Source organism: Culex pipiens, chromosome 1 (assembly GCF_016801865.2).
Source record: "Culex pipiens pallens isolate TS chromosome 1, TS_CPP_V2, whole genome shotgun sequence".
NCBI lineage: Eukaryota > Metazoa > Arthropoda > Insecta > Diptera > Culicidae > Culex > Culex pipiens.
In genome coordinates this window covers 4880745-4904271 of record NC_068937.1, presented here as the reverse complement: position 1 = coordinate 4904271, position 23527 = coordinate 4880745, and the positions used below count along the sequence as shown (strand labels likewise).

Sequence of the window (23527 nt, the reverse complement as noted above, 5' to 3'; positions counted from 1 at the left end):
GGGGTTGAAGTCAAGAGACCTTAAGAAGGTTGAAGGCGAGATCGTATTTTTTTTATAATTATGAATGGAAGTTGTTTATGGAGTCGATGCGGTTGTATCCATCCAGAAGCTGTCTCTATTGTTTTATTCCATTTGAAAACCTGGTTTAGTGAAAATCTAGGTGAAAATCCTTTTGTTTGTTGGATCAGCTTCGCTAGAATTAGCGATGTTTTTTCGCTGGTCAGGAAGAGCTGCAGGATTCAAAAATGAGCCAGGGAATTTATCTGCGACATCGCCGAATTACAGTCTCGCCGCAGTTCTTCGTCACCCGTAAAAAAAGAAAAATCTCTTCTAAACGATCGAAACGCGACAATTTTCCAGCAAAAATGTAAGAAACTAGACAAAATACAACACGTACTACTGATTACAAAACAGTTCATTTACCAGTAAGAAAAAAGTCATGCTTGTGCTTGAACATCTCCAAGATGTAAACAAAGTGGGATAATTCGAAAATCACGTTACGCATTCTCTCTATGCATCACCCAGGTTTTACCTTTTTTTTAAAGCCGCTGGTACAAAATTATTATTTTTAATGAAAAGCAATTATTTGATTGAAAACATAAAAAAGGCTACAATTTTTTTACAAAGTTTATGTCTTGTCCACGGTTTCAAAAACGGTCCAAATAATCAGGAGACAAAGAAAATCAAAATTATAATTAAAATAAATGTATAAACAACAGAAAACAAATAGAGATATTTTTTTCTGCGTTTACAATCTTATTTAAAATGTTTGGGCTTGTTTAGAAATATTTCGAAAATAAAATTGTTTCGTGAATACTTTGATATTTTAAAAATTAATTATTGCAAAACAACTGGACTGGTGTAGAAAACAACATTTTTCATTCGAATGTTGGTCAAAATCGAGGGATTTAAACTTCAAAAAATTTACTTAATCCGCTTCAGTGATTGGTGTCTTCCTCCTTAATAAGTTTGATTTTATGAGAATAATATTCCATTTTTATTATTTTTAAGTACCGATTCTCTTTTTAAATTTGATTGAACTGCATTTGAATGAGCGAATCCATGGCAAATTTAAGACCGACAGCTGATTTTGAAGTTTTATATGTTTTTAATAGAGTGATCTACGTGCGCATGTATTGCGTGTACGTACACGAAAAAAAGTGAGGTTAAATTTTGTATCGGCCAGCAAAACAAATGGCGTGCTAGTGTGCGTGAGCTCGGGCTTAGATAACTCTATTCGATTTTTTTTTCTTTGGACGATTTCCTTGTCGCATACGTCGTTTTGTGCTCTGGCGGCGCCGTTCGCTTGTTAATCATTTCTGCTCGGGGTGCATCATTTGACAGTTCTAGTTGTTTATTTGTGTTTGTGTTTTCCTTTGCTCGACGAACCCTTCGCAGTGGTTTGAAACGGTCGTATCAGTGAATGTTTTTTTTGCTATAATTGTTTTTTGAATAGTTTGAAGCTGGTTTGAAGCTAAAACTTTTTTTTAATAGTTTTTTGAAAGCATTCCTTAAACATGCGAATAAAACACACAATTTTAACAGCTTAATAATTGATTACTCAATATTTTGAAAACGCAATTTTCACCAGTACGTGCGTTTCAAAGTTTTCTCTCTATCTTTTTGACGTTTGCTTTCGAAGCAAGAAAAGAAGAACCATCGCCGGAACGCGGAACGGCCGTCGAATTCAAAATTAGTGCCCAAATTGCCATCGTTCTTCTCGGTTCTCTCGCGCGTGTCGTCGTCGCCTCTTCACTCGTAGTTGTGGGGGTGCGTGTGCGCAGAAGCTCCGTTTTTTCACTGTTTTCGTGTGAAAAAATTGATCCGACTCTTGTCGACGGAGGTGGACTGTAAAATTCGAGGAAGAGATTTGGACGTTTCCGGGACACGGTACCTCTTTGCGGGAAGTGAGTGACGCGCTTTGGGATTAGTAGCAGCGATGGGCGCGGCCAATCCGGCCCGATCCGGAACCACAGCACCGTCGTCAGCGGAGCGCAAGTAAGAATCCCTTGAAAAGTGAGAGTAGAAAAAGATGGCCGAAACGGGTTCCTTGTTCCGGAGGAGGAGAAGGTTGAAACGGGATTCTATTTGCGGAGCTGCCTATTACCGGCCGTGGTGGTCACTTAATCCGGCAGCTTGACCATATCGCAGATGGAATCTGTTTCGTCCGAAAACTTCTCCTAGAGGGGAAGAATTCGAGGAAACCAGCTGTCAACAAGAAGAAAGACGAAGAGGTGCCCCACCCTGCCCGGGTTCCGCACTTCTCGTGCTTTCGCTAAGTCGCTCCGACTAAGCCATAACAAACTTGAGCAGGAAAAAAAAAGGCAACTGACTCACTTGGAACCGAAAGAGTCCATTAATCTTGATGGCCAACAGACTTTGCTTCTTAAATTTACGCACTTTAAGTGGCGCACAAAACACACAGAAATTCACTGCGGGGGAGGTGTGTGACGCTTAAGTCCGAGCTCAAGCTTCGGAACCGTTTTGCGGCAGGGGAGAGAAACAAATTGGCATTGTGTTCTTCCTCTTCTGCGGAATTAATTGCAAATCAAAATCGATTTTATACTCGTCTGGCCTGTACGGTTTCTGTGTTGGTAGAGTTTGTTTTTTGTTTTCGGAAGTAGTGCCAACTCTGGGTTGGTATTAGCAAATAATGCTTGAGTTATGATGTGCTAAATATTCGGATTAGTATTGTGAAATTGCAACATTGTCAAATGATACATTTTGCGAACCGATACTCTTCAAGAAACTGGGCCAAATTTAGTTTTTTACTCATAATTCTTGAAGGAGGTTTATTTAAAAGCAGATTTATTTTAAATATTTTAATAAATTTAAAAATTGTAATTTTTCATAACCATAATAATTTCTAAAACATAAAAAAATACGATATCTTATAAAAATCAGATTTTTCAGTTCACTTGTTTTATTGGCAAAGTCACACAAAATAAGACCTTCTATTCCCTTGTGAACAACTCTAGAATTTAGAAACACTGACAATAGCTTATAGGACCTTTTAAAAAAAATCTAGAATTGTCAATACAAAAATATACTTTGAGTGAAGAATGAAATTTCATTTAAAATATGGCGTCGTTTGACAAATTTGAGCATTTAAAAAAATATACGATAATTTGACATCCATATTTCAAATTATGAAAATTTTAATATTTTAGCACACGAAAATTTGTGAAAATTTTAATGTTTTACAAAAAAAAACAAACAAAAAAATATAAAAATTGGAGCACCTAAAAAAAATTACAACAATTTGTGAAACATATCTCGTTCTACATAAGAAACTGTAATGTAATGAAATTTTATTAAAATTTTTGCGTCGTTTGACGTCAATTTATATTGCAAATCACGAAAATTTCAAGGCATGATAAAATGTATGGTAATTTGTGAAACTTTTTAGGTTTACCCAATAAAAAATGTTTTGAAATTTCATTAAATTTTTGGCAAATTATGAAAATTTGAGTATTTTAGAAGATATTCGATCATTTGTAAATTTTTTTAGGTAAAAATAGCATTTAAAAAATATACAATAATTAGCAAAAAATAATGTTTTACATCAACTCGACTCGATTTTCCGAAGTTCGATGATCAGAAGGTTTATGTAAGACTTCAAAAAATCAAATCATGAAAAAAAAGGTTTTTAATTTTTTTATTTTCAACATCAAATTCAAATTCTGCGACTCAATTTTAGTCAAGTTTGAACAGTGGAAAGCCAATTAAATAAAAAATGCATTTTTCAATATTTCATCGCCGCCATTTTGGTCGCCATCTTGAATTCAAAAATTCTAAATCACTTTAGAGTAGTTTAGGGGTCATACTTGAACTCGACAATCAAAATAAGAAAACGAAAAAAATTGGTTCGGCTATCCGAAATTTCGATCATACGAAGTAAAATTTTGCCAAATTTAGTATTTAGTTAATAAACGGTAATTTGTGATCATTCATTCATTTTACACTAAAACTTTTATTGTAATGAAATTCCCTTCGAAATTTGACGTCGTTTGACATCTATATTGCAAATTATTAAAAATTGAGTTTTTTAACAAAATATACGATAATTTGTGATTTTTTTTCGATAATTTGTGAAAAATTTGATTTTTTACACTGAAAACTCATATGTAATAATATTTCATTCAAAATCTGGCGTCATTACAATACAATAATTTGCGAAAATTATTGTAAATTTTGAAAATTTCGGTATTTTGAAAAAAATCAGATAATTTAAAAAAAATATATGAGATTCATTTAAAACTAATGTAATGAAATGCCATTCACAATTTGGTGTCGGTTGAAATTTCGGCATGAAAATTTGAGAACATTAGAAACTAAAATTATTTTAAATTGTGGACATTAAAAAATATACAACCATTTGCAAACATTTTTATGTTTTGTATAAAAAAGTGGAATTTAATTAAATTTCATAAAAAATTTGGCATCGTTTGATATCCATATTGTAAATTATAAAAAAAATGAAAATTTTAGTTTTTTTACATTGAAAAAATAAACAAGTTTTATTCCAAATTTGGCGCCGCTTGTCATTCATATTGCTAATATTGAAAATTAGAGATTAAAAAAAATATACGGTAATTTTTGAAAATTTCAGTAATGTAGTTGAAATTATTGTAATTTCTAGACTGTTTAATTTTTAGATATTTTTAAAATTTAAATAAATAAATTAAACTATGGAAATTTCATTATTTTGAAAAATATTACATAATTTGTGAAAATTGTTATGTGATACATAAAAAACTCTAATGTAATGAAATGCCCTTCACAATTTAGCGTCGGTCGTTTGACATGCATGAATATTTGAGAACTTAAAAAAAAACTGATAATTTGTAAAAAAAGTTTTTCACACTAAAAAAAAATTTAAACATAAAAAAATATGCGTTTGATATAAAAAAGTGTAATTTAATTAAATTTTATGAAAAATTTGGCGTCGTTTGATATCCATATTGTAAATTATAAAAATTTGAGTAATAAAAAAATACCAAATCTGTGAAAATTAAAAAAAAAATAATAAATTCTATTCCAAATTAGGTGCCGTTTGACATTCAGATTGCTTGCAACGAAAATTTGAAATTTAATAAAAAATATACGGTAATTTGCGAAAATTATAAAAAAAAATTATAATTTCTGGAATGTGATTTTTTGTTTTAAATGAACTGACCTTTGAAAATGAATTAGCTTTCTTTATGGTCAAAATTGGGCACTTTAAAAAACATTAACTCATCTTAATTTATCGGTTATTTTGTGATTTTTTGAAAGACATAGTTTTAGTGTATTTTTGTATTATTTCACAAATCAAAAAAAAAAATATATGTCTGTGAGTTTTTGCTCTTAGACCGACGACCTTAGACGCTTTACATTCTTAAACCATGACCTTGTCTGTAAATATCTTTCGAGTGATTTTTTTGAAAATAATTTATTTGAGATTTGAATTCTAATAAAAATGTTTGATTCAGAAATTATTTGACTAAACAAAATTATTGCCTTCCGAGTTAATCCGGGAATTATTTTTTTTTATTGAATTATGAGTAAGCCTTATGATCATTTAGCAGTGTTCCCAAAATGCCAGAAAGTTTTTTATTTCAGCTACTTTTTGAAGATGAATTTTCTCAAAAAAAAAAAAAAGAAAAACAAAATTATACCTTGTTTTTGCAAAGTGGCGATATTGAGCAGCAGGGTTGCCAATTCCTACAATCAATGTTTTTTTTTCTTAAAACAAATATTGAAGTTTTTACAAAGTATGTGCGAAAATGCGATAATAAATGTTATTTAACTTTAAAAAACAGTCCCACACAAGTGACGATGTGTCATGACAGGGCTGTCAGATTCAAGTTTTTTTTTTGAACGACGAAAAGATTTTCAAAATACATTTCCTATAATTTACTTGCAAGGTAAACACACACGAAAACTGTACTATATAAGTACCACAGTCGATTAGCCACCCAAAATGTTCATAAAATTTTATTATGATTTGCTACAAATAGTTTAGTAAATTAGTAAGTGCTGATAACTTTAGACCTGGTAAAAAAAAGAAAAAACAAACAAATCATGAAAATATATAAAACATATGTATACGCATCTACTTTTAAAAAAAATCTAAATAAAATACAAAAACTAAAAAAACGCAAATATGAATAGTACGAATAAAATATTTCACAAAGTTCTCACCACACAGATTAAAGTTGTCACTAGGAATGTCATCATTCTCGCCGCACCTCAACATTAATAGGAGTGGCCTCCCTTCCTAACGTCGTCGCATAGAGAAGCTAAATCTTGACACTAATGGCGCCCTCTCTCTAGCAATCACTAAATTGACGGAAAGATGTATCTACATTCCGAGTGTCAACCTCTCTAGTCAGGGATTTTTTTTTGGTTCATTCTTATTTTTGTTGGGAAAGTCCCCGTAACGACGACGTGAATTGGTGGGATTGTGTTTCCATCACAAAAATATATATTTTTCACTTTTCCCTATGCTCTTTCACACTCTCTATGTCTAGACAACGCTGCTAGAAGTGATTGCCACAGCTTCCGTGGCCGTGAGGTTACGGGATTCGCCTTGTAAGCGGAAGGTGATGGGTTCGATTCCTGTCTGGCTCGGCAAAGTCAGATCCCTTAAAAGAGTAAATTTGCTCACTGGGAATACTGACCGGTAGGGGATGGGTTTCGACTAGCGACGTACTGGGTTTCCAATCCAGAGGTCGCTAGTTCGATTCTTGTACCGGGATGATGAAGTTTTAAAAAAAAAAAAAAAAAAAGTGGATGAGAAACTTTTTTTTTGTTTATTTTATTTTGCAACCAGCGCGATCTGGTGGCCAAATTTGAAACTATTTTGACAGATCAAGTGCACGTTGATAGAAAATTAGGAACATTATTTTATAAAAATTTGCTTTACAAAAAAAAAAGTTTGTCCATTGACAAAATATTTGATCAACAAATTTTTTTGACACAAATTGAAGGTCTACTTTTCACTGTCAAGAATAAAACAAAAGATAGAAACACATTTTAAGAGACGACAGAAAGCAAAACAAAACGGGTGTTATTTTTAAAATCCTAGAATTCTCTACTGTTGTGGGAAATGTTACAGTGGCGTTTGTAGCGTTCCAACTTCAATCTTTTCGTGCCTCTCGGAATTTCTTGGAATTGTGGTGGGTCTTGAGTGTGGGCAAAAACAAACAAAAGCAACAGCTTTGACAGGCACTTGTCATGCTTAAATTTTGATGATTTATGACACAGGGAGAATTTGCCTTTTCTTATGGTTTGACTTTTTTTAAATTTAAAAATACAAAAAAGACAAAAATACAAAAAAAAAAAACAGAAAAGACAAAAATACAAAACTACAAAAATACAAAAATACAAATATACAAAAATACAAAAATACAAAAATACAAAAATACAAAAATACAAAAATACAAAAATACAAAAATACAAAAATACAAAAATACAAAAATACAAAAATACAAAAATACAAAAATACAAAAATACAAAAAATACAAAAATACAAAAATACAAAAATACAAAAATACAAAAATACAAAAATACAAAAATACAAAAATACAAAAATACAAAAATACAAAAATACAAAAATACAAAAATACAAAAATACAAAAATACAAAAATACAAAAATACAAAAATACAAAAATACAACAATACAAAAATACAAAATTAAAAAAATACAAAAATACAAAATACAAAAATACAAAAATACAAAAATACAAAAATACAAAAATACAAAAATACAAAAATACAAAAATACAAAAATACAAAAATACAAAAATACAAAAATACAAAAATACAAAAATACAAAAATACAAAAATACAAAAATACAAAATACAAAAATACAAAAATACAAAAATACAAAAATACAAAAATACAAAAATACAAAAATACAAAAATACAAAAATACAAAATACAAAAATACAAAAATACAAAAATACAAAAATACAAAAATACAAAAATACAAAAATACAAAAATACAAAAATTCAAAAATACAAAAATACAAAATACAAAAATACAAAATACAAAAATACAAAAATACAAAAATACAAAAATACAAAAATACAAAAATACAAAAATACAAAAATACAAAAATACAAAAATACAAAAATACAAAAATACAAAAATACAAAAATACAAAAATACAAAAAATACAAAAATACAAAAATACAAAAATACAAAAATACAAAAATACAAAAATACAAAAATACAAAAATACAAAAATACAAAAATACAAAAATACAAAAATACAAAAATACAAAAATACAAAAATACAAAAATACAAAAATACAAAAATACAAAATACAAAAATACAAAAATACAAAAATACAAAAATACAAAAATACAAAAATACAAAAATACAAAAATACAAAAATACAAAAATACAAAAATACAAAAATACAAAAATACAAAAATACAAAAATACAAAAATACAAAAATACAAAAATACAAAAATACAAAAATACAAAAATACAAAAATACATAAATACATAAATACAAAAATACAAAAATACAAAAATACAAAAATACAAAAATACAAAAATACAAAAATACAAAAATACAAAAATACAAAAATACAAAAATACAAAAATACAAAAATACAAAAATACAAAAATACAAAAATACAAAAATACAAAAATACAAAAATACAAAAATACAAAAATACAAAAATACAAAAATACAAAAATACAAAAATACAAAAATACAAAAATACAAAAATACAAAAATACAAAAATACAAAAATACAAAAATACAAAAATACAAAAATACAAAAATACAAAAATACAAAAATACAGAAATACAAAAATACAAAAATACCACAAAAAAACAAAAATACAAAAATACAAAAATACAAAAATACAAAAATACAAAAATACAAAAATACAAAAATACAAAAATACAAAAATACAAAAATACAAAAATACAAAAATACAAAATACAAAATACAAAAATACAAAAATACAAAAAAACAAAAATACAAAAATACAAAAATACAAAAATACAAAAATACAAAAATACAAAAATACAAAAATACAAAAATACAAAAATACAAAAATACAAAAATACAAAAATACAAAAATACAAAAATACAAAAATACAAAAATACAAAAATACAAAAATACAAAAATACAAAAATACAAAAAATACAAAAATACAAAAATACAAAAATACAAAAATACAAAAATACAAAAATACAAAAATACAAAAATACAAAAATACAAAAATACAAAAATACAAAAATACAAAAATACAAAAATACAAAAATACAAAAATACAAAAATACAAAAATACAAAAATACAAAAATACAAAAATACAAAAATACAAAAATACAAAAATACAAAAATACAAAAATACAAAAATACAAAAATACAAAAATACAAAAATACAAAAATACAAAAATACAAAAAATACAAAAAAAAAACAAAAATACAAAAATACAAAAATTCAAATATACAGAAATACAGAAATACAGAAATACATAAATACATAAATACAAAAATACAAAAATACAAAAATACAAAAATACAAAAATACAAAAATACAAAAATACAAAAATACAAAAATACAAAAATACAAAAATACAAAAATACAAAAATACAAAAATACAAAAATACAAAAATACAAAAATACAAAAATACAAAAATACAAAAATACAAAAATACAAAAATACAAAAATACAAAAATACAAAAATACAAAAATACAGAAATACAAAAATACAAAAATACCACAAAAAAACAAAAATACAAAAATACAAAAATACAAAAATACAAAAATACAAAAATACAAAAATACAAAAATACAAAAATACAAAAATACAAAAATACAAAAATACAAAAATACAAAAATACAAAAATACAAAAATACAAAAATACAAAAATACAAAAATACAAAAATACAAAAATACAAAAATACAAAAATACAAAAATACAAAAATACAAAAATACAAAAATACAAAAATACAAAAATACAAAAATACAAAAATACAAAAATACAAAAATACAAAAATACAAAAATACAAAAATACAAAAATACAAAAATACAAAAATACAAAAATACAAAAATACAAAAATACAAAAATACAAAAATACAAAAATACAAAAATACAAAAATACAAAAATACAAAAATACAAAAATACAAAAATACAAAAATACAAAAATACAAAAATACAAAAATACAAAAATACAAAAATACAAAAATACAAAAATACAAAAATACAAAAATACAAAAATACAAAAATACAAAAATACAAAAATACAAAAATACAAAAAATACAAAAAAAAAACAAAAATACAAAAATACAAAAATTCAAATATACAGAAATACAGAAATACAGAAATACATAAATACATAAATACAAAAATACAAAAATACAAAAATACAAAAATACAAAAATACAAAAATACAAAAATACAAAAATACAAAAATACAAAAATACAAAAATACAAAAATACAAAAATACAAAAATACAAAAATACAAAAATACAAAAATACAAAAATACAAAAATACAAAAATACAAAAATACAAAAATACAAAAATACAAAAATACAAAAATACAAAAATACAAAAATACAAAAATACTTAAGAAAACAAAAAGGACAAAAAAAAACAAAAAAAAGACAAATTGTCAAAATTGTCAAAAATGTCAAAAATGTCAAAAATGTCAAAAATGGCAAAAATGTCAAAATTGACAAAATTGACAAAATTGACAAAATTGACAAAATTGACAAAATTGACAAAATTGACAAAATTGACAAAATTGACAAAATTGACAAAATTGACAAAATTGACAAAATTGACAAAATTGTCAAAATTGACAAAATTGTCAAAATTGTCAAAATTGTTAAAATTGTCAAAAATTTACAAAATTCTCAAAATTGACAAAATCGACAAAATCGTCAAAATTGTCAAAATTGACAAAATTGTCAAAATTGTCAAAATTGTCTAAATTGTCAAAATTATCAAAATTGTCAAAATTGTCAAAATTGTCAAAATTGTCAAAATTGTCAAAATTGTCCAAATTGTCAAAATTGTCAAAATTGTCAAAATTGTCAAAATTGTCAAAATTGTCAAAATTGTCAAAATTGTCAAAATTGTCAAAATTGTCAAAATTGTCAAAATTGTCAACATTGTCAAAATTGTCAAAATTGTCAAAATTGTCAAAATTGTCAAAATTGTCAAAATTGTCAAAATTTTCAAAATTGTCAAAATTGTCAAAATTGTCAAAATTGTCAAAATTGTCAAAATTGTCAAAATTGTCAAAATTGTCAAAATTGTCAAAATTGTCAAAATTGTCAAAATTGTCAAAATTGTCAAAATTGTCAAAAATGTTAAAATTGTCAAAATTGTCAAAATTGACAATAATGTCAAAATTGTCAAAAATGACAAAATTGGCAAAATTGACAAAATTGTCAAAATTGTCAAAATTGTCAAAATTGACAAAAATGTCAAAATTGTCAAAATTGTCAAAAATGTTAAAATTGTCAAAATTGTCAAAATTGACAATAATGTCAAAATTGTCAAAATTGTCAAAAATGACAAAATTGTCAAAATTGTCAAAATTGTCAAAATTGACAAAATTGTCAAAATTGTCAAAATTGTCAAAATTGACAAAAATGACAAAAATAACAAGAAATAAAAAATAGACAAAAACATATATTTTAAATGTAAATTTTGGTTGATATAATTAGTCACACTGAATTCATGCGAGCTCTGACCTAATCCACTTCCCGTTCTTTTCTCCGTTTACTTTTAGATAAATGACGGCCGTCGGAGCGTTCGCCACCTTATCGTAATCATCACTTCTGCACGCAGCGCATCGCTGAAACACATTTCATCACAAACTATTTGAACAAACCGAAACAACAATGCAATCAGCCCAATCCGGCGCCGATTCCTCGCTCGAGCTCGAGGACGACGCCCTGCTGGAGGACGAAGACGAAGTCGGCACGGGCGCGCGGTCCGCCAACCGGAAGCCCCACTTTCTGGACTACGACAACAAACCGCCGGCGGGGCTGGAGGACCAGGTCGTGTTCCCGCGGCCAACTCCCGCTGCGACTGCGACCGGTTCAAACGGGACGAGTGAGGAGGTAATCGGTAGGGGGACGTGGCCTGCGGCCACTTCCGGCGGCGCTGCCGCCAAGTACAATGGCGGAGGTCGTCAGAACCACTCGATGTACGGGGACATGTCGGAGGTTTGCCCGAAGATGGAGTGCGTGTACTCGCTGCTGTCGATGCTCGGGTCGACCAACTCGCTGGAGATGAGCGCCAAGTTCATGGAGTTGAGCCGGAACCGGGAGACGTGCAGTGCGTTGCGACGGTCCGGGTGTATTCCGCTGCTGGTGCAGATTATTCACAACGATCCGAACGAAACGGCGCGAAGAAACGCGCGACAATCGCTGAACAACGTGATCGGATGTCATCCGGACGACAAGGCCGGACGGAGGGAGGTCAAAGTCCTCAAACTGATCGAGCAGCTCGTCGATTACTCGGACCAACTCCGCGACTACAGCGAAACCGAGTCCGCCACCACCCAACCAGACCCGGCGGAAGATCCGGAAAAGCACCCGATCGCGGCCATCACAACCCTGATGAAGATCAGCTTCGACGAGGAGCATCGGCACGCCATGTGTCAACTCGGAGCGCTGCAGACCATTTCGACGCTCATCCAGCTGGATCACGCCGTGCACGGGGCGAACCCGAGTCCGGCCGGGGCGCCCAAATGTGTGACGATGCGGCGTTACGCAGGGATGATCCTGACCAATCTGACCTTTGGCGATGGGAACAACAAGTCGCTGCTGTGCTCGAACAAGGGCTTTATGAGGGCGCTGGTGGCGCAGATTGGGTCGAGCAGTGACGAGTTGGTGCAGGTACGCTTCAAAATTAGATTTTTGGTGATTTTCTACATTTTTTTTTAGAGAGTTGAAATCCGCTTCTTAGCACTGTTGCTCGGGTGGCACAGCGACGAGTTTAAGAATGCGTCCTGTCTTTGACCAAAGAAACTATATTTTCCCATTTAAGTAAATTCTGTTAAGCTATTGAATGATCATGACCATTTCGTAACAAAAAATAGATAACAAATTGAAATTTCCTTTCTCCTGGCAACACTGCTTAAAATTATGAGCAATTAGTGAAATTTACCTAACAATTCATGGACCATTAGTGTAAACATTGCTTACTTTCGGAACCAACTTTTTGTGCCTATTTGCATTGGTACTTGAAAGACCTTATCTTAATCTTAACACCTTACCTAAGCCCCAAAAAAATACGAACTGGCAACACAGTAGTGTATTGAGTCAGTATTGAGAATTTTTGGAGACTTACAGAAAATTGCAGTGAATTTGAAGGATTGATTTTGTACCAACCTTTTTCGTATTGTAACATTGGTTTTTGAATTTTCTAATAAAGTTTTGGGATCTGGCATCACTGCCATGTGCTGTTTACTTTTGTTTAGATCGAAGGTAACGTGAGGAAATACACGACAACGTAACTCTGGAATTATTTTGTTCGAATAGTTTATTAAAGAACCTAACATTTGTTGCCAGAAGTTGAATGATAAGACAAAAGAAGAGAATTGTTTAATTTTCTAATCATTTTTTAGGTCATAAATTGTGCAACTCAAATTTGACTGTTAAAATTAGTCAATATTTAGAAGTTGACATATGCAAAATTAATTACCTATAATTTTTAACAATAAGAGCAAAAAAAGTGATACAAAAAAAAGTAGCTTTTAAAAATTTCGCATGGTCTAAGAGAGGATTTGTATTTATTAAAATAAAGATAATACAAAATATTTAAATTTTCATGAATACCGTTTTTCAGGTGCTAAAATTTTCATAATTTTGTGCAAACCTTTAAAACATAAAAGTTTTTAATACTGCTTCAATTTTTACAATTTAAGTAGTTTCCAAAAAAAATACAGTTTTTTTTAAACAACCAAAAATTTTAGTTTGTAGTGTAGAATACTCAAATTTTTGTATTTAAAATATAACGAATGTAGAATGTAACGTTTATATTTAATTTTTTAATCAAATAGGAAAGGCTTTTAGGCTTTTATCACATTTTGAATTATGACGGAACAACAGACTAAAGAAGAAAAAAATTGCGACATAAAATTCGAAAGATATTTGGAACGGATCAAATTTTCGTAAATTTCTTAACTCGTGTCAGTGTTGTCAGTTGTGTCGGATTTGACAATTTTTTTTTGTCTTTTTTTGTTTGTCAGTTTTGTCATTTTGTATTTTTTTTTTAAATTTGTCATTTTGTCAATTTTGTATATTTTTTGATTTGATCATTTTTGTCAATTTTGTCACTCCGTAATTTTTTTTTAAATTCTAGGTGATGCCTTAATCATTTCTGTAAACTTAGTACAAAATTTTGTCAATTTTGTAAATTCTCGAGCAGTTTTTCGAAACAATCAATGCGCCAATTTTTTTTTGCATGTTTTATCTATTTTATCAATTTTGTCATTTTTGACAATTTTGTTTAATTTCGAAGTTTTGGCAATTTTGACTTTTTTGTATGATTTGTGAATTTTGTAAATATTGTATTTTTTTTTTTAATTTTGTCAAATTTATCAATTTTGTCAAATTTTACAATTTTGAAAATTTTGTCAAAAACAACAATTTTTTTTTATTTTGACAATTTTGTATGATTTATCATTTTGTAGGTAAATATTGTAAATTTTGCCAATTTTGCAAATTTAGTAAATTTTGTCAAATTTGGCAATTTTTAACATTTTGTAATTTTTATAAATTTTGTTAATTATGTAATTTTAGTAATTTTTATATTTTTTGTAAATTTTGTCAAATTTGAAAATGTTGTGAATTATGTCAATTTTGTAAATTTTGCAAATTAACAAAAATGTAAATATTGTCAATTTTGTGAAATTTGGCAATTTAGTCAATTTTGCCAAATATAACAATTTTGTATGTTTTGTAGTTTTTTTATTTTTTTTTATTTTATCAATTTTACCATTTTTTTCAAATTTGTCAATTTTGCTGAGTATGGCTTTTTTTTTTGTAAATTTTGTCAATTTTTAACTTTTGTAAATTTTATAAATTTTGTAAAATTTGGTTATTTTGGCCGTTTTGCCAATTTGGCAATTTAGTAAATTTTGTATTTTTTTTTTAATTTTGTAAATTTTTAAAATTAGGCTGGTACAAATTTTATTTAAATTTTTTGACAAATTTGGTCTGAAGAGGGGGCAAAAAATATTTTTTTTTCAAAATTTCAATGGAAATTTAGGTACAACCAGCTGAAATAAATTTAAAATGCATTCTCCTGCGTTTAAAATCATTTTTAAGCATGTTTGGGTTGATTTAAACATCTTTTGAATTTTTGGAAATTTTCGATGTTTAGTAACGCAAAATTTTTTTTTTTGCTTGTTATTTGTTTTCGACAAATTTTACTTTTTTGAATACTAATTATCGCAAAACATCTGCATTTAAAAAAAAACTTTTTGCATTCAAATGTTGAGACTGTGGCTTGTTATTTAAATTTTCTTATTTTTTTTTATATTTTGACCCTCCCCTCGATTCTGATCAGAGCCGTGGGACAAAACCTTTGGAAAATATTTGCATCGGCCTTATGTTAATTTGAAATTTTATAATTTTGTAATTTTTTAAAATTTTGTAAATTCTGTTATTTTTTAAAATCTTGAAAATTTGGTGAATTGTGTAAATTTTGCAAATTTCCAAAATTTAGATTGTGTTAAATTTGTTAATTTTGCATTTTTTTAATTTTTTTAAATTTTGCACATTTTGCAAATTTTGTAAATTTTGTAAATTTTGTAAATTTTGTAAATTTTGTAAATTTTGTAAATTTTGTAAATTTTGTAAATTTTGTAAATTTTGTTATTTTGTTAATTTTGTAAATTTTTAATTTTTTTTTTAAATTTGGTAAATTTTGTAAATTTTGTCAATTTTATAAATTTTGTAAATTTTGTAAACATTTTATATTTTGTTAGTTTTTTGAAAAATTTGTAAATTTTGTAAATTTTGTAAACATTTTTTATTTTGTTAGTTTTTTGTAATTCAATTCAATTCGGTTTTATTTGTGAATAATCAAGTTACAATGAGTTCATTTAGGTACCTAACAGAGTTTTGGTGTTCCTTTCAGCTGTGTTTTACATCGTATTTCAATCGAAAATTTATTACTTATAACTATGGAATAGACAAGAGTAAGAAAAAGTTTTCAAAAAACTTACAGAAAGGTAGTTTTTTTTGTAAATTTTGAAAATTTTGTTTTTTTTTCAATTTTGTAATTTTTTATTTTTTTTTATAAATTTCATAATTTTGGTCAACTTTTTAATTTCAATTTTTAAAATTTTTCTATTTTTTCAATTGTTTTAATTTTTTCGATAGTTTAAAAGTTATTTCCTATTCAATTTTTTAATGAAGCTGAGAAAATTTTCCACAGTTTGCTGCTGAGTTCCAGCCTTACAAAGAAAAGAAGCAATACCGTCTATGTTGCAAAACATAACAACTCTTAATTTTTTCGTTTTTCTTCTAAATGATTTTGATTCATCAAAACCTTTTAACAAACCTTCCCTCTCTCCCTTCGTTCCAGGTCACGGCCTCCGTCCTCCGGAACCTGTCCTGGCGCGCCGACGCGGTCATCAAGCAAACGCTGAGCGAAATCGGCACCGTGGCCGTGCTGGCCCGCGCCGCCATGGTCTGCACGATCGAAAACACGCTCAAGGCGATCCTGTCGGCGCTGTGGAACCTTTCGAACCACTGCCCGCCGAACCGGTCCGAGTTTTGCGAGGTTCCGGGGGCGTTGGAGTTTCTGATTGACATGCTGAGCTATGAGGCACCGAGCAAGACGATGCACGTGATTGAGAACGCTGGGGGGATTTTGCGGAACATTTCGTCGCACGTGGCGCTGAGGGAGGACTATCGGAGGATTTTGCGGCGGAAGAGCTGTTTGAAGATATTGTTGGAGCAGTTGAAGAGTCCGAGCTTGACGGTTGTTAGTAATGCGTGCGGGACGTTGGGATCGCTGTCGGGGGAGTGCGCCGAGGACCAGCGGTTCCTGCGGGAAAACGGTGCCATTCCGATGCTGAGGTCGCTGATCTACAGCAAGCACAAGATGATCTCGAACGGGAGCAGTATGGCGTTGAAGAATCTGCTGAAGCCGACGGCGACGTCGGCGTCGGTGAGTTCGGTGGAGCTTTCAGCGCCGCCGACGCCGCTGACCGTGGCGACCACGCTGTCCGGACCGACAAGCGACCTGCCCAGCTTGAACGCACGCAAGAAGAAGGCCCTCGAGCAGGAGTTGGAGGAAAAGTTCCTCCCGCCGAAGGCGTCCCCAGACGAGAAGGACGTTTGCACCGTCCGTAAAGATGACGACGTTGAAGAGTCCGAGGGCAACTCGGAAGAGGACGAAGACGACGAAGTCGTCAGCCACTCCGGCGTGCACATCCGCCTAGTCGCGGACCAGCCGGAAGAACCCGACTCCGAAAAGCCCGTAAATTACAGCCTCAAAGAGGACGAGGTGACCTACCAGGACTACCAGGAGACGGACATTGACCAGATCACCGACTACTCGCTGCGGTACGCCGAGAACCAGTCGGAGGAATCGGAGACGGAGGCGGACGGCAACAAGCGGGGCGGATTGAATCGCGGCCTGATGGCGGCGGAGGAGGAGGACTCGGTCAGGTGTTACTACACCGAGGGAACGCCGCAGATCATTTCGAGTGCGACGTCGATGAGTGATTTGAGGGGGGTTAAGGCGACGGCGACGGTGGCCAAGTCGGTGCCGATTCCGATTAGTGGAGGGAAAGCGGCGGTGACGGCGGGAGGGGTGGCCACGGTCACGCCCGGAGGGTGCGATACGCCGGACAAGCCGTACAACTACTGCGAGGAGGGAACGCCGGATTTCAGCAGGGATGCGTCGCTGAATGTGATGGAGTTGAGTGGGGTGAGTTTTTCTCTCAATTTCGTTAATTTTTTTCAATCTGTTATTTGTCAATTTTGACAATTTCTTCAATTTTGTCAGTTTTGCAAATTTTGAAAATTTTGTTAATTTTGTCAATTCTGCCAAAATTGACAAAATTGTCAATTGACAAAATTGAAACAAATTACAAAACTGACAAAATTAGCAAAATTGAACAAATTATCAAAAATTACACAATTGGCAAAAATACAAAATTGACAAATTAAAAAAATTAACAAAATTAAAAAATTTAAATTTTTGACAAATTTGAAATTGTTGTCGATTTTGACATTTTGACAATATTGACAATTTCGACAACTTTGGCAAAATTGTTAAAATTTTGAAAATTATCAAAAATGTCAAAATTGACAAAATGTCAATACTGTCAAAACGGTCGAAATTGTCAAAATTGTCGAAATTGTCGAAATTGTCAAAATTGTCAAAATTGTCAAAATTGTCAAAATTGTCAAAATTGTCAAAATTGTCAAAATTGTCAAAATTGTCAAAATTGTCAAAATTGTCAAAATTGTCAAAATTGTCAAAATTATCAAAATTGTCAAAATTGTCAAAATTGTTAAAATTGTCAAAATTGTCGAAATTGTCAAAATTGTCAAAATTGAAAAAAAATGTCAAAATTGGCAAAATTGCCAAATTGTCAAAATTTTCAAAATCTTCAAAATTATCAATTTTCAAAATTGTCAAAATTGTCATAATTGTCAAAATTGACAGAATTGTCAAAATTGTAAAAATTGTCAAAATTGACAGAATTGTCAAAATTGTCAAAATTGTCAAAATTGTCAAAATTGTCAAAATTGTCAAAATTGTCAAAATTATCAAAATTATCAAAATTATCAAAATTGTCAAAATTGACATAATTTACAAAATTGACAAAATCGACAAAATTGACATTGACAAAATTGTCAAAATTGGCAAAATTTTCAAAATTTTGTCAAAATTGAAAAAAAATGTCAAAATTGGCAAAATTGCCAAATTGTCAAAATTTTCAAAATCTTCAAAATTGTCAAAATCTTCAAAATTGTCAAAATTGTCAAAATTGTCATAATTGTCAAAATTGACAGAATTGTCAAAATTGTAAAAATTGTCAAAATTGACAGAATTGTCAAAATTGTCAAAATTTTCAAAATTGTCAAAATTGTCAAAATTGTCAAAATTGTCAAAATTGTCAAAATTGTCAAAATTGTCAAAATTGTCAAAATTGTCAAAATTATCAAAATTGACAAAATTGTCAAAATTGACATAATTTACAAAATTGAAAAAATCGACAAAATTGACATTGACAAAATTGTCAAAATTGTCAAAATTGTCAAAATTGTTAAAATTGTCAAAATTGTCGAAATTGTCAAAATTGTCAAAATTGAAAAAAAATGTCAAAATTGGCAAAATTGCCAAATTGTCAAAATTTTCAAAATCTTCAAAATTGTCAACATTGTGAAAATTGTTAAAATTGTCAAAATTGTCACAATTGTCAAAATTGACAGAATTGTCAAAATTGTAAAAATTGTCAAAATTGACAGAATTGTCAAAATTGTCAAAATTGTCAAAATTGTCGAAATTGTCAAAATTGTCAAAATTGAAAAAAAATGTCATAATTGTCAAAATTGACAGAATTGTCAAAATTGTAAAAATTGTCAAAATTGACAGAATTGTCAAAATTGTCAAAATTGTCAAAATTGCCAAATTTTTAAAATTTTCAAAATAGTCAAAATTGTCAAAATTGTCAAAATTGTCAAAATTGATAAAATTGACAAAATTGACAAAATTGACAAAATTGACAAAATTGACAAAATTGACAAAATTTACAAAATTGACAAAATTGACAAAATTGACAAAATTGACAAAATTGACAAAATTGACAAAATTGACAAAATTGATAAAATTGATAAAATTGACAAAATTGACAAAATTGACAAAATTGACAAAATTGACAAAATTGACAAAATTGTCAAAATTTTCAAAATTGACAAAATTGACAAAATTGACAAAATTGACAAAATTGACAAAATTGACAAAATTGACAAAATTGTCAAAATTGTAATAATTGTAAAAATTGTCAATTTCGACAACTTTGGCAAAATTGTTAAAATTTTGAAAATTATCAAAAATGTCAAAATTGACAAAATGTCAATACTGTCAAAACGGTCGAAATTGTCAAAATTGTCGAAATTGTCGAAATTGTCAAAATTGTCAAAATTGTCAAAATTGTCAAAATTGTCAAAATTGTCAAAATTGTCAAAATTGTCAAAATTGTCAAAATTGTCAAAATTGTCAAAATTGTCAAAATTGTCAAAATTATCAAAATTGTCAAAATTGTCAAAATTGTTAAAATTGTCAAAATTGTCGAAATTGTCAAAATTGTCAAAATTGAAAAAAAATGTCAAAATTGGCAAAATTGCCAAATTGTCAAAATTTTCAAAATCTTCAAAATTATCAATTTTCAAAATTGTCAAAATTGTCATAATTGTCAAAATTGACAGAATTGTCAAAATTGTAAAAATTGTCAAAATTGACAGAATTGTCAAAATTGTCAAAATTGTCAAAATTGTCAAAATTGTCAAAATTGTCAAAATTGTCAAAATTATCAAAATTATCAAAATTATCAAAATTGTCAAAATTGACATAATTTACAAAATTGACAAAATCGACAAAATTGACATTGACAAAATTGTCAAAATTGGCAAAATTTTCAAAATTTTGTCAAAATTGAAAAAAAATGTCAAAATTGGCAAAATTGCCAAATTGTCAAAATTTTCAAAATCTTCAAAATTGTCAAAATCTTCAAAATTGTCAAAATTGTCAAAATTGTCATAATTGTCAAAATTGACAGAATTGTCAAAATTGTAAAAATTGTCAAAATTGACAGAATTGTCAAAATTGTCAAAATTTTCAAAATTGTCAAAATTGTCAAAATTGTCAAAATTGTCAAAATTGTCAAAATTGTCAAAATTGTCAAAATTGTCAAAATTGTCAAAATTATCAAAATTGACAAAATTGTCAAAATTGACATAATTTACAAAATTGAAAAAATCGACAAAATTGACATTGACAAAATTGTCAAAATTGTCAAAATTGTCAAAATTGTTAAAATTGTCAAAATTGTCGAAATTGTCAAAATTGTCAAAATTGAAAAAAAATGTCAAAATTGGCAAAATTGCCAAATTGTCAAAATTTTCAAAATCTTCAAAATTGTCAACATTGTGAAAATTGTTAAAATTGTCAAAATTGTCACAATTGTCAAAATTGACAGAATTGTCAAAATTGTAAAAATTGTCAAAATTGACAGAATTGTCAAAATTGTCAAAATTGTCAAAATTGTCGAAATTGTCAAAATTGTCAAAATTGAAAAAAAATGTCATAATTGTCAAAATTGACAGAATTGTCAAAATTGTAAAAATTGTCAAAATTGACAGAATTGTCAAAATTGTCAAAATTGTCAAAATTGCCAAATTTTTAAAATTTTCAAAATAGTCAAAATTGTCAAAATTGTCAAAATTGTCAAAATTGATAAAATTGACAAAATTGACAAAATTGACAAAATTGACAAAATTGACAAAATTGACAAAATTTACAAAATTGACAAAATTGACAAAATTGACAAAATTGACAAAATTGACAAAATTGACAAAATTGACAAAATTGATAAAATTGATAAAATTGACAAAATTGACAAAATTGACAAAATTGACAAAATTGACAAAATTGACAAAATTGTCAAAATTTTCAAAATTGACAAAATTGACAAAATTGACAAAATTGACAAAATTGACAAAATTGACAAAATTGACAAAATTGTCAAAATTGTAATAATTGTAAAAATTGTCAAAAATGTCATAATAATAAAAATTGTCAAAATTGACAAAATTGACAAAATTGACAAAATTGACAAAATTGACAAAATTGACAAAATTGTCAAAATTGACAAAATTGACAAAATTGACAAAATTGACAAAATTGACAAAATTGACAAAATTGACAAAATTGACAAAATTGACAAAATTGACAAAATTGACAAAATTGACAAAATTGACAAAATTGACAAAATTGACAAAATTGACAAAAATGTCAAAATTGTCAAAATTGTCAAAATTGTCAAAATTGTCAAAATGGTCAAAATTCTCAGTTTAAAAAAAAAAAATATTTTTTTAAGATTTTAAATTTGTCAAAATTGTTTAAATTGTCAAAATTGACAAAACTGACAAAATTGTCAGTTGACAAATATGAATCAAATTACAAAACTGACAAAATTAGCAAAATTGAACAAATCATCAAAAATTAAAAAAATGACATAATTGGCAAAAATACAAACTCGACAAAATTTGCAAAACAGAAAAAATTTAAAAAAGAAAAAAATAAAATTTTGCCAATTTTGTCAATTTCGACATTTTCGGTATTTTGACAATTTAACCATTTTTAAAATTTTGACAATTTCGACTGCTTTGACAGGTTTGACATTTTGTCAATTTTGACATTTTTGATAATTTTGACAATTTTGACAATTTGACCAATTTTGCCATTTTTGACATGGTAACAATTTTGACAATATTGATAATTTTGACATTTTTTCCATTTTTGTCAATTTTGTCAATTTTGTCAATTTTGTCAATTTTGTCAATTTTGTCAATTTTGTCAATTTTGTCAATTTTGTCAATTTTGTCAATTTTGTCAATTTTGTCAATTTTGTCAATTTTGTCAATTTTGTCAATTTTGACAATTTTGTCAATTTTGACAATTTTGTCAATTTTGACAATTTTGTCAATTTTGTCAATTTTGTCAATTTTGTCAATTTTGCCAACTTTGTCAATTTTGACAATTTTGACAACTTTGTCAATTTTGACAATTGTGACAATTTTAACAATTTTGACAATTTTGATAATTTTGACAATTTTGACAATTTTGACAATTTTGACAATTTTGACAATTTTCACAATTTTGACAATTTGACAATTTTGACAATTTTGACAATTTTGAAAATTTTGACAATTTTGACAACTTTGACAATTTTGACAATTTTGACAATTTTGACAATTTGAACAATTTTGTCAATTTTGACAATTTTGTCAATTTTGACAATTTTGTCAATTTTGACAATTTTGTCAATTTTGACAATTTTGTCAATTTTGACAATTTTGACAATTTTGACAATTTTGACAATTTTGACAATTTTGACAATTTTGACAATTTTGACAATTTTGACAATTTTGACAATTTTGACAATTTTAACAATTTTGTCAATTTTGACAATTTTGACAATTTTGACAATTTTAACAATTTTGAAAATTTTGACAATTTTGACAATTTTAACATTTTTACATTTTGTTTCCTTCAATTTTGTCGTTTTGCTAATTTTATAATTTTGGTCAATTTTATAATTTTTGTCAATTTTGTAATTTCTGACAATTTGGAATAACTTCAGTCAATTTTATAATTTCTTTCAATTTTGCCAATTTTGTCAGTATTTTCAATTGACTGGCAACTTTGACAATTTTGTATTTTTTGTCAAATTTAGCTAATTTTGACCTTTTTCATGCTATATCAAAATCCTTATTCCGAATTTCC

The 23527-nt window shown here is 28.3% G+C and overlaps 1 protein-coding gene across 1 annotated transcript in view; it reads left to right on the top strand.

Annotated features, from left to right (window-relative positions):
• The first annotated feature begins 1648 nt into the window (after nucleotides 1-1648).
• The window catches only part of LOC120424024 (uncharacterized), a 37900-nt gene continuing 16021 nt past the window's right edge, over nucleotides 1649-23527 (top strand). Inside the window, exons 1-3 of the mRNA XM_039588040.2 lie at nucleotides 1649-1998; nucleotides 11772-12885; nucleotides 16586-17938. Coding sequence (XP_039443974.1) covers nucleotides 11884-12885; nucleotides 16586-17938 — 2355 coding nt within the window. The 5' untranslated portion in view covers nucleotides 1649-1998; nucleotides 11772-11883. The remainder of the gene's footprint in view (nucleotides 1999-11771; nucleotides 12886-16585; nucleotides 17939-23527) is intronic.